The sequence below is a fragment of the Rhinatrema bivittatum genome, chromosome 14 (assembly GCF_901001135.1).
Source record: "Rhinatrema bivittatum chromosome 14, aRhiBiv1.1, whole genome shotgun sequence".
Taxonomy (NCBI): domain Eukaryota; kingdom Metazoa; phylum Chordata; class Amphibia; order Gymnophiona; family Rhinatrematidae; genus Rhinatrema; species Rhinatrema bivittatum.
Genome location: NC_042628.1, coordinates 33,731,562 through 33,743,992, shown reverse-complemented (window position 1 = coordinate 33,743,992; position 12,431 = coordinate 33,731,562). Strand labels below are relative to the sequence as shown.

Here is a 12,431-nt window from a genome sequence, read left to right as displayed (position 1 = left end):
ATTTGAGTGCTGCTCCCACTATGGCTCTCCTTCCTTCTGACCCCTACCATTGCCATACTGCTATCTCCATGCATCTTTTTTCCTTCACTGTCAAGCCCGCAGGACAGCCAGAGCACATGTAACAGTGGCCAGAAATGCTCCTCAGCGTCATCACTCTGTTTACTGCTATTTCTGGTTGTGTGGAGCAGTAGCTGTTGAAGGTGTCCTAAAGCAATTTAATGACCAAGTAGAGGATAATCAATTCCTGTTTCTACATCAATGTGGGTTTAGGCCCCACCATGGGACCGAGACTTTGTTAGTCTCAATGACAGATATTATTAAGAGAGCTTGATAAGGGGGGAGGTCTGTAATTGTAATGCTTTTGGATGTTTCATCAGCATTTGATAACCTAGAAAGTAAAATATCATGAGAGAGTATCTTCAATTGGTACAGAGGTTACAGTGCTTAACATGGAAACCAATTATCTTTCTGTTTGCACTTTCAGGTAAAAATAAAAGAGTTGCGTTTGCCCTTATTGGCCACCCTTTTTAATATTTATCTAAGCCCCTTAGATCACTAGGGGATAATTTTATGCTGATGACATTAGTTCATTTTTCCAATTGTAGATAAGGTTCGAACTAGGTATAGTCAGACGTCTGAATGTATCCTAAGGATGTAAGTATGGATGACCAGAAATGAGCTGGCCTTAAATTTATCTAAGACCAAACAATTGTTGAGCAAACGACTTTTCCACTTTAGTAAGACGTTAGAGGCTTGGCATTCGTTTGGATACCAAAATATTCTTTAATCCACAGATGAGGCAGGTTTTGAAGTTAGCCTTTTTAAAGTTAAGACTAGTAAGGCGTCTGAGGTCTTTTACTTACTGCTGTGGACTTCCTAACAGTAGTTCTACTGTTGACTTGTCGACTATAGACTACATAATGCTGTTTATTTGGGGCTCACCAAGAAACATCTACATGCATTGCAGATAATTAAAAATGCTGCTGCGAGACTTATTCTTAGGTTTGGTAGAAGGGAACATATTCTACTCCTGCTCTGAGGGTAGCATAGGTTGCCCATCTCCATCAGAGCAAAGTTTCAGTTCTTAATGCTCATATTTAAAGTGCTTCCAGACTCTGGACCAGATTACTACGATTAGTCCCAGCCTGGGGGGGACTAATGGCAGTAATTGAGAGATGCTGGTGGTTCCATCATCAAAAGTACATTAGTTACAGTAGTGTTATCTGTGTTTATCATAATCCTGTAAGTTTTTGTTCTGTTTATTGGTTCATTTTAGTTTTTTTCAAATATATGTGAATAGTTCTGCTTTGCATATATTTGTCGTTTTCTTAACAGAGAAAATTATTTTAGTCCTTTAATGATAGCACCCCTTATAATTTTCAAAACTGTACTGTCATTCTTTTTTGTTATTGTACCTTTGTTACTTTATATGTTTTGTTCTTTTTATTATGTTTTCTGCTTGTTTATGACCTCCTTCCCATTTCAGAGAGCAATGTCCTCTAACTGATGAGCAATTCGTTGCAGGGTAAGACCAAATATTCTAAACAATAACTTCTTTGTTTTGAAATCAACTTTTTGTTCGTTTTCACCTCCTTGTATTCTGCTTTATTAGCTTCATTTTTTACCTTTGTTTTATGTTGTCAATGTAAGCAAATTTAGTGACCATTCAAAATCTATTAATTAGAAGGAAAGTTCAGTGTTATGTTAGGTGGGAAACATTCAGAAATGTGTGCACACAAACACACCATGTGTTTTTATATAGTTGTGTACATCTATGAGTGGACTATAATATATATGAGGGCAGTATGACACACTTGCAGCAGTGGCCATATAGTGGCTGAACAAGTTACAGCCAAGAATGGGTCATGAGATCAGAAGTCACAGTTAATGGGTTTACCCAACTGGATGTATTCAGAAGCCCATCTTCCAGTGCTATTACAATACATTTAAAATTACTTGTGGCTGAAAGTCCCAACAAGAAGCTCCCAAAAAATCACCATAATTTCCTTAATGAAATCCCCCCTCCCCAACTAAACTGCATATGTAATCCTTGCCATTTTAGAGTAAGGGAGTCCAGAAATTCTCCAAGGACAAGCAGGATGCTAGTCCTCACACATGGGTGACATCATCAGATGGAGCCCCGACATGGAAAACTTAATGTCAAAGTTTCTAGGACTTTGACTTGCCACACTGAGCTTGCTCAGTGAGCCCTAATCCACGCATCCACCCAGGGTCCCTATTCAGACTTTCTGCAGAGCTGCAGCATCGTGGTTTGTGAGCTCTTTTTTGTTTTTTTCTGGAAAACTTTTCCCTTTTCTCTGTAATGCGATTTTCTTTACAGTAGCCACACGTGTTTGAGGCCGGGTCCCTCTTGGTCTTCCCTGTAGTGTTCCTAGTTGAGGGTTTTCAACATTTATTGGTAAGTTTCTTTTCACGGTTGATTCTCCACGGCGGTGGTGCCGGCCATCGACGTCCATTGCCATTGATTTTGATCTTTTCTCCCATTTATTTCGCCCAAGGGGATGTGCCAGCTCATGCTGTGATGCCCTTGAAGCGAACCCATGGTGAGGCATTCTAGTCCTCCATTGGTGCCAATAGAGGACTAGAATGCCTCCATTGGCACAACACAGTGCCAATGGAGGCACTGTGTTGTGCCACACAGTATCCATCAGTCCAGGTGCCAGCCACCAATCCTTCTCTTGGTTCTGAAGAGGATCTGGTCACCCCTCCTTACTCCCATCAGCAATATTTGAGGAGTTAGGTTAGTATAGCTTGCAGTCGAGCAGACAATGTGGGACATTGGTCTCGTGGCACAGATGGCACCGAGCCGACACTGTCCATCTTGGAGCCATTGGAGAAAATCCATGCACTGATCCAGTTGGCATCGGTGCCTGTCGGGGCACCACCGCCTCCCCTTGCTGATACGATGGTTGTGGCCAGTTCCTCAGAGGAGGAAGCTTTGCCTATGCCGGCCGAGACACCGAGGCCCGCAGCCCTCCATCCTAGGGCCCCATCCTCTGTCGATGTCAGTGAGATTGAGGGCCCTTGTGACCTCTGGGGGGATGACACCATGGAGTCATCCTCCGATGGCTCTGAGGGTCTCCTCTCAGACTCTTCTCCTTTAGTGGAGCAAAGAAGGTCTCTGCCTGAGGACCTAACCTTTTCAAGTTTTGTTCAAGTGATGGCGGAGGCCATCCCTTTTCAGTTGATGACAGAGGAGAATGCCAGGCACAAAATACTTGAAATCTCCAGTTCATGGATCCTCCTAAGGAGATCGTGGCAGTCCCAGTATACAACATCCTTAAGAAGTTACCACTGAGGATGTGGGAACACTCCCGTGAACAAGAAGGCTGACAGGGTTTACCTCATTTAGAAGGCTCCTCTCCAATCAGTGGTAGTCAAATCTGCTCTCAACAGAGCCAAGCGGTTTCAGACCCATTTCTCTGCACCCCCGGGGAAGGATCACAGAACGATGGATGCTCTTGGATTTTCAAGGAGCCATGCTCATTGCCTGCTTAGCTTCCTACCAGCTCTGCATGAGCCAGTACTTGAAGGACATCTGGAAGCAGATGCAGGAGGTGGCCGAGAAGTTGCCTCAGCAGCAGCAGGATACCCTCATATTGCTGGTGCATAAGGGCCTGGAATGCGGAAAACACAAGGTCTTGAGTGACTTATGATTTTTCAAAACGCATCAAGTGTCTCTGCAGTGGGAATCGGCGCCTGCAGCATGGCATGGCTGCGGACTTCGGATCTCCACCCAGAAATGTAGGAAAAACTTACTGACATGCCGTGTAAAAGGGAGAATCTCTTCGGAGATAGGGTGAAGGATGCGGGTGCCCAGCCCATGGTCCATCATGAAACCCTCCCAACAATTCTCTGCCAGCACTCTAGACCCGTTGTCCTCTACTAGGAGGTCAGCGAGATCGGGGCAGAAGAAGTCTTTCTTTGCCCACGAAAAGTACTATCCTCTGCCAGCTTGCTCCTATCAGCAGCATCAGAGCTTCCGCGACTGTCCCAGCAGCAGATAGCTCCTAAGGCCCAGCCAATGCCTCAGTCAATTCCAGGGATGGGGTTTTTGATAGGTCATAGGGAGTGTAGTGCAGCTACCCATACCTGGGGCGATGGTTCTACTGGTTGGGGGCAGGCTGTGGTTCTTTGCAAACCAGTGGCCCAGTATAACCTCAGACCAGTGGGTTCTTTCTGTCGTCCGTCAAGGGTAACGATTGAACTTATTGGGTGCCCTACTAAATTGCCCTCTGAGCCTGTTTTGGAGGACGATAGCACATCAGGAGGTACTACTAACTGCTCCCTCTTATCAGCCAGCGCAGTCAAGCCTGTTCCACCAGGGCAAGAGAGGGTGAGGATTTTACTCCGTACTTCCTGATTCCAAAGAAAACAGGAGGACTCAGTCCCATCCTAGACCTAAGGGCCTTGAAAAGATTTATCAGAAAGGAAAAGTTCAAGATGGTTTCCATGGGCACCTTGATCTCCCCCCCACCCTTCACAAAAAGGGAACTGGCTATGCTCCCTCGATCTGAAGGATGCATACACCCACATTGAGATCTTCCCATGTCACTGAAAAGTATCTCCAATTCGTGGCAGGAAAACAGCACTTCCAGTATCAGGTGTTGCTGTCACACGTCAGCCCCATGTGTCTATAAAATGACTGGCCGTGGTGGCGGCACACCTCCACAGGCTGGGAGATGCATGTTTTCCCTTCATCTGGATGATTGGGAGGTCAAGAATATCTATCTGGCAGGGACAGTCAAGTCCATGTGCATGACCATCTGAGTGTTGAAGTCACTAGGGTTTGTCATCAACTATCCGAAGTCCCATCTCAGCCTGTCACTTCAATTGGACTTCATAGGAGCCCTGCTAGATACAGCTTAGGCCAAAGCCTTCCTGCCTCGTCAAAGGGCCATCACCCTATTGACCATTGTGGCAGAGAGTCATCAGAGCTAGCAGGTAGCCTGGCACATGTTGAAATTGTTGGGCCATATGGCTGCAACTGTTCACGTTACTCTCTTGGCACAATTGTAAATGTGCCAGGCCACACAGACCCTTCAGGATCACATCTGAATCGCCTTTTCCTTACAGGACTACTTGTCCTGGTGGCAGGTACTTTTGAATCTGGAACGGGGGGATCTCTTTTCAAGGTCCTCCTACCTAAATTGTCCTAACCACAGATGTATCCACTCTGGACTGGGAATTTCATGTAGATGGGCTCAGCACCCAGGGGCTCTGGTCTGCCCAGGAACACTATTGATAATCAATTTCCTTGAGCTCTGGATGATCAAGTATGTGCTAAGAGCTTTCAGAGATCGGCTGTTCAACAGAATTGTCCTGATTCAAACCGACAACCAAGTGGCAATGTGGTATGTTAAGCAGGGAGGTACAGAGTCATACTCCTATGTCAGGAAACAGTCCAGATCTGGTCATGGGCCCTTTCCCATTGGATAGTGCTCAGGGCTATGTACCTAGCCAGTGTGGAGAACTTGTTAGCGGACACACTGAGCTGTGCCTTCAGACCCCACGATTGGTCTTTGGATTTGTGGAACATATATTACGCCTCTGGAGGAGCCCGGATGTAGATCTTTGTGTCCCTTTGCAACAGAAAGGTAACTCGGTTCTGCTCCTGTATAGGACAGACAGCAAACCAGCCTCAAATGCCTTTGCCCGGCATTGGGGCAAAGGTCTTCTGTATGCGTATCCTCAGATTCCCTTAGTAGCAAAGACAGATTTGAAGCTTCGAGAGGACAAGGTGATTATGATCCTCATAGTCCCTTATTGTTCGAGACAGGTCTGGTTTTCTCTCCTGCAGGAGCTGTCCATTCAGAGGCTGCTCAGTCTGAGGACTTCCCCAGATTTCATCCCTCAAGATTGAGGCAGGTTGTCACCTGGATGTTAAGAGATTAGTTTTATAACCACTCAGTCTTTCAGAATATGTGACTCAACTGGAAAGTCCTATGTACTGAATTGGAGGACGTTTTCCATTTAGTGTGAGCAGAAGGCCCTACATCAGTTCTCCTATCCCACACAAAAACCGCTTGATTACCTTCTACAACTTTGGAGGCTAGCTTGAAAACCAACTCCATCAGAGTTCATCTGAATGCAATTGGTGTATACCACCGAGGTGGTTACCCTGGTAATCATATGTACAGACAAGTACCATGTCACCTTACACATAGATTGTATTATTGAAACATGTAACCGAAACTATATTGGCACTTTGTAAGATAGTATCACCCTAGCTGAACATTAAATATATGTGCCTATTTGTAAACTATTGTGATGGTGCATGACCAAACGACGGTATAGAAGTTTTAAATAAATAAAAAAATAAAATGGTATGCCCATCTCTGTACAGCCTATAGTTGTACGATTCATGCGGAGACTGCTTCAATTGAAGCCTTCCCTAAGGCCTCCCACTATGTCTTGGGACCTGAACGTGGAGTTAGCTCAGCTGATGAAAGCTCCTTTTGAGCTACTGTGCACCTGTGACATGAAGTACCTGACCTGGAAGGTCATATTTTTTGTGGCGGTCACCTTAGCATTCAGGGTCAGCCCCAAGCCTTAGTGACTTAACCACACCTTATGCTGTTTTATGATGACAAGAGTGTGTATACAAGACCACCCTAAGGTGGTGACTGGCTTTCATCTTAACCAGTCAATCGTCCTGCCAACATTCTTTCCCAGACCCCATTTGCACCAAGACAAATAAGCCCTGCACAGTTTGGACTGCAAGGAAGCCTTAGCCTTCTATCTGAAGGGGACAACACCCATAGACAGTCTACCTAACTTTCTTTGTTTTGATTGAAATAATTTGGGGATTGCCATTGCCAAACAGACGCAATCTGCTAGCCAATTTGATAGTATCTCCTTCTGTTTTGCCCAGGCAGGACTGCATCTTGGGGGTCATGTCAAAACTCATTCTGTCAGTGCCATGGCAGTGTCTATGGCCCACTTACGAGCAGTTCCTGTGGAGATCTGAAAAGCTGCGACATAGAGTTCTGTCAACGCATTCACTTCTCATCATTGCTTGGATAGGGCTAGGTGGTACAATAGGTTTGGCCAATCTGTCCTTCAGAATTTGTTTGAGGTGAGAACCCAACTCTCTCCTGCCTAGGGCCCATTGTTTGAGTTCAGGCTGTCTCTCCCTCTTGTTACTAACACCATTGTTGTGCCCATTGGCACCTGATTAGGTGTTTTTGTTCCCCTTTTTATGTTGAGGAATAGCCTGTAGCTAGGGATTCACCCATGTATGAGAACTACTATCCTGCTTACCCTTGGAGAAAGCAGAATTGCTTACTTGTAACAGGTGGTCTCCGAGGACAGCAGAATGGTAGCCCTCACGAAACCTGCCTGCCACCCTGTACAGTTGGGCTTCTCCTGTTTTTTGATTTATGTCTAATTCTGTGTTATAAGACTGAAGAGGGACCCCACGTGGACACATGGTGTAGGGCATGCTCAGTGTGGCAGGTCGGAGTTCTAGAAACTTTGACATACATTTTCCATATCGGGGCTCCATCCCCATGTGTGAGGACTACCGTGTGTGAGGAACTAACATTCTGCTGTTCTCGAAACACCTGTTACAGATAAGCAACTCTGCTATTTTTCTCCTTGATTATATTGCATACTTGGTACATAATTGGTACATAATTGGTGATCAAGAGTATATATAAAGAGTTTGCCAGCCCTGCTATAACAAAAAAAAATAAATTAGCAAACATATGTCCATAAGTACAGCAAATAAATCTGCTATCCACAATGAATATTCATGACATCGATTTGCAAGAAGTTAGATATGAATGGCAATTTCTCATTTTGTGTTCAAGAAAAATGTGTTTGTGTGTGGACCAGTGATTCAAATTTAGAATTTATTTGCATCTTTTGGTTACTTTGAACGCCAGGCCCAGTGGAGGCACTTCAAAACTGGAGTTGACCATCCCTGGTTTTACTGAAGCCTGCATATATAACATAGTAACATATTATTGGTAGCAAATGGTCCATCTAGTGTGCCCAGCAGGCTTCTTATGGGTAGTATCTACTGTGCTGTGTAGGTCACCCCCAAGTTTCTCTTAAGAGTAATTTGTGCATTTACTCCCAGTCCTTATGATAAGGGTAGTAATATTTACATGAGGAAAGAGTGGTTGAAATGTAGTAGAAATATATATAGATCAACTGTAAAGATTCAGGATTCAGGTTCTCATAAAAACATGGGCAGTAATGTAAAAATGACTGACTTTTGTTAATCATGGAGAAGAGACGCCTGAGGGGGGGATATGATAGAGGTGTTTAAAATCATGAGAGGTCTAGAATGGGTTAATGGGAATCAGTTATTTACTCTTTCGGATAATAGAAAGACTAGGGGGGCATTCCATGAAGTTAGCATGTGGCACATTTAAAACTAATCGGAGAAAGTTCTTCTTCACTCAACGCACAATTAAACTCTGGAATTTGTTGCCAGAGGATGTGGTTAGTGCAGTTAGTATAGCTGTGTTTAAAAAAGGATTGGATAAGTTCTTGGAGGAGAAGTCCATTACCTGCTATTAATTAAGTTGACGTAGAAAATAGCCACTGCTATTACTAGCAACGGTAACATGGAATAGACTTAGTTTTTGGGTACTTGCCAGGTTCTTATGGCCTGGATTGGCCACTGTTGTAAACAGGATGCTGGGCTTGATGGACCCTTGGTCTGACCCAGTGTGGCATGTTCTTATGTTCTTATTTTTTATGAGAACTGTTTCCTGAATATTTATGGGTGGTTATATGAATAAATATTTTTAATGTTAGTTCCAGAGCACTCTGTTCTCATTGTGGTTAATTTGCCTCTGTTTTTTGGCCATTTTGTTATTGTGAAACCAGAGGAGATATTGGTGCTATTGTTCACTGGCTCCTTCCTTATTATCCATGCCAGATCAATCTAGAAAATTGGATTATGTTCCCTGCCAGCAGATGGATACAGAGAACAAGCCTCAAAGTTGTCTTTGCTCCCCCTGTAAAGGTCTGGTGCTGTCTTCAGCTCTTCAGTATTTTCTGTGGCTTGACAGATTGTAGCAGGTCTTCAAAGAAGAAAGAGATCTTATGGCTTTGGGCACCAAGGTCTGAAGGCCTCACTTCTGGTGTCCAGATCTTTTGTTTTTGCATCTTCCCCGAGCTTGATCCATTCTGCGAGTTCTAGGCACCAGGGCAGTGACCTGAAGGTAGTACCATGAGTTGTAGACCCGCATGTGTCTTGCTCATGTACATTTGGACTCCACACATGGTGATATCCAGTAGTTTTATGTCACAGAACTTACTTTTCTTCTCTCTTGCATGGTTTGTTCTCACTGTAGGCATAACCCTTATAAGACAGGAGGGGATTTATGACCTGGAGTAGCTGAGGAATCTTAGAACAATGGGTATAAGTCTAGGCCGCAGGCCAGAGCCAGCCTTCGCTGCAGAAATCCTGGCCTCCAGCTCAGGAAAAAGCATTCTGGGTGGCAGCATTTGATGTGCTGCATGCAAGCTCTCTCGTTACTCTCTCAGGATATTTATTTCCATGAAGGGAAGAATTCACATCCTCTACTGCAGGAGGGCTCTTTGACTGGGAACAGGAGCTTAGTTTTGAAGGGCTGGCCTCCCTCTCAAGCCTCGTCAGGTAATGTTGAGTCTGTTTGTGAAATCAGTTCCTTTGATTTGAAAGGAAAGAGTATCTCTGTACAAAGTATTCTTCGGAGGGTAATGTTTTCCTTTTGTTGGAATTGGGCTTTTCTCAAGATGGTAAAAACAGGAGAGGTAGACCACGCCAAGGATGGCCATTCTCAAGTCTGTTGTAGGTCGCCTTTGAAATGTTTATAGGTGCCCAGTTTCCTTTTGGATAGATCTTTGAGATGTCCTGTTAACGTAAAGTGGTTTCTAAGGCATTGATTTCAGGAGAAATCTAGGAGATGAGTGATTTGGCCTGCTTCAGCCAGAGTGTGCAGGTCCCAGAGGGGTACAGAACTCTTCATAGGCAGAATCAGAAACTGTCTTTCCAGAGGATAATGGCTGTGTAACCTGCTTTTCTCCTTTGCATCCCTGCTTTAAATGTCTTAGTGTGGGGTGCAGGTCAGGAGTGACCATTGAATGCAAGAGTCTTCAGAGCTATTAGAGCTTCCTCCTGCCCTGACTGGGTGGAGCTTTGGTACATCCACTTGTCTGAACTGATTTGGCATTAACGATAAGGAAGGTGAAATTTGAACTTACATGCTAGTTTCCTTCCTTTAGGCCTGCCAGACCAGTCCAGAACCCACCCAGGGAAGCCTTGGCATTCAAGGGCTGTGTCTGACAAGTTAAGAAAGTTAACAAGTAGATTGTTGCCCACTCTGAAAGTAATTGGAGGAAGAAAAAAATTAGAACTGATTTTCAGTATCAGGCTCCTAAGTTAAGAATCTTCTAGGCAAATTAATTGTAGTCTCACATGTAGAAGTCTGTTTTAGATGCCCAGCGTTGGGTGTGGGGCTTACCTAATGATCATGCAGTGAAATTTCATGGCTGCATTAGGTTTTGTTTGTGGTTGACTTGGTAACAAAAACATACAATTGCCTTTGATAATCTTAGATTTGACATAGGATGCTGAAGAGCCAAAGGCAGCATTAGATCTTTATAGGGGGAGTGAGGTCAGCTTTGAGCTTTTTATCTCTATCTGCTGGCAGGAGAAGGACATAACCCACTTATTTGGGCTGGTCTGGCAGGAGTAAGTTTTAAAATTTCACCATCTGACTGATGGGCTGAAGAAATTGTGTAGAATCGTGGAAAATGAGACATGTTGGTCTGCCCCTAGAGTTATATTTGCCATCTTGCACTGCACCCATGAAACGACATCCTGAATGACGTCATCTTTTAAAGATAAGTGTATCCTGGGCATCCTTCATGGAGAGGTGGGACTTCGTGCTACTTTCCTTTTGGAGAGCGATATGCTTCCATTGCAATACTCAACTAGCTCAGATTGAGGGTGTTAGTGGGCTTCCAAGTCTCTCACACCTGGAAAAAGAAATCCCCCCCCCCCCAATTCTGGAGAAAAATTAACTCTATATATACAATGTTTCTCTTTCTAGGAACATAAGAGTCCATTTTTAAAGGCTTTAGGAGCCTTAGGAATCTAAATTGGTCCCTTTTGAAAATTGACTAATGCTGCACACCTAAATTTAGGCTCCTAATTTCACTAGGTGACTGCAGGGGCAGTGTTTGGGGGGGGGGGGGAGAAAACACTGATTTTCAGTATTGGGCTCCTCACTTAGGTGCCTAAATGTAGACAAATGAATTGCAGGCCTACATTTAGGAACCTATGTTTTAGGTGCCTAAAATTAGGTGAGTTTTCAGCTGAAAACTTAGGGTTCTAACTTTGGTTCAAAATCTCCCTAAATTCAAGGTCCTAAAATTGACCCCATAGTGTTATACTAGTGAGAGTAGGGAGTTTCAACTTGGGCTGACTATTGAGCAGTCAAATATAAGTGCATCTTTAATGAGGCTACTCTGGCAACAAAAGTTCATAAATGTAGCTAGGAAATATACATGCATAGTGTTTCCCAGCTTTGTACCCTTGGATTGCTCATTGGGCTAATATAGATATATAAATAGAACTTTTATTTGACTGAAATCGGGAGAAAATTTATTTTTTAATTCAAGAATATGGACTCCTTTTATAATTTATTTTCTCTGTAATTCTGAGGGATTTTTATCTAGGTCCTGCTTCCCCTGCTGGACCTTTCAGCAGTATAGCCTTGTCAGGGGGTAAAATACTATCAAGGGAGAGAAAATAAGCTTCTGACCCACAAATCAGAGGGCATTGCCTTGTGTTCTATAAAGTTCTGTTCTCCTGGGAATATGTTTTTCATGCCTGCGGGTGAGGAAATATTTCAGACTAGCTGACTACTGGGTCAGCCAGGATACAGTGCTGCCTGTATGTATGAGTATAAGTTATTCTGTGGCTTTAATATGTCCCATGGTCCTTGAATGTAAGCCAGATGGTAGCCAGAGTTGGTGTTTTATTCTGGAAGGAACATGGTGAGGCCCAGCTGGGTTTCTAGTTAAGAGATAAAGGGAATACAGGTGACACATTGTTGACCCTGCCCATGCTTTTGGGACATCCTGTATTATCTGCAGCACAGAGCTGGGAGGAGGAGAGAGGAACAGGCCTGGCAATCTGTTGATTGTGACATTGTCGTTCTTGGTTAGAAGTTTGAAAAATTGGATTCTTTGAAAAAAAAAAATAAAAAGTTGTGTGTATCTTTAGATGATCTTTGAGACCCCCTTCTCAGCTCATTTTGGTAATAAATGGAAGAGTAGTCATCTCGCACTTACTGAAAATATCAGCTTTTGTTTTTTTCTATTTTAATTTTATTTCACTTTCCAGAAATAGTTTGAAATGCAATCTAGAATCTTAAAAATAGAGTTGTCCATTCTAAGTC

General features: G+C 43.7%; 1 protein-coding gene across 9 annotated transcripts in view; it reads left to right on the top strand.

The window, feature by feature from the left end:
- Positions 1-12,431, top strand: part of NPRL3 (NPR3 like, GATOR1 complex subunit) — a 100,213-nt gene that overhangs the window by 25,137 nt on the left and 62,645 nt on the right. For 5 of the 9 annotated variants that reach the window (XM_029576031.1, XM_029576026.1, XM_029576028.1 and 2 more), the window contains exon 3: positions 1,487-1,525. The exons of the other annotated variants lie outside the window; for them this stretch is intronic. In XM_029576031.1, coding sequence (XP_029431891.1) covers positions 1,487-1,525 — 39 coding nt within the window. The remainder of the gene's footprint in view (positions 1-1,486; positions 1,526-12,431) is intronic. 9 annotated transcript variants of the gene reach the window in all.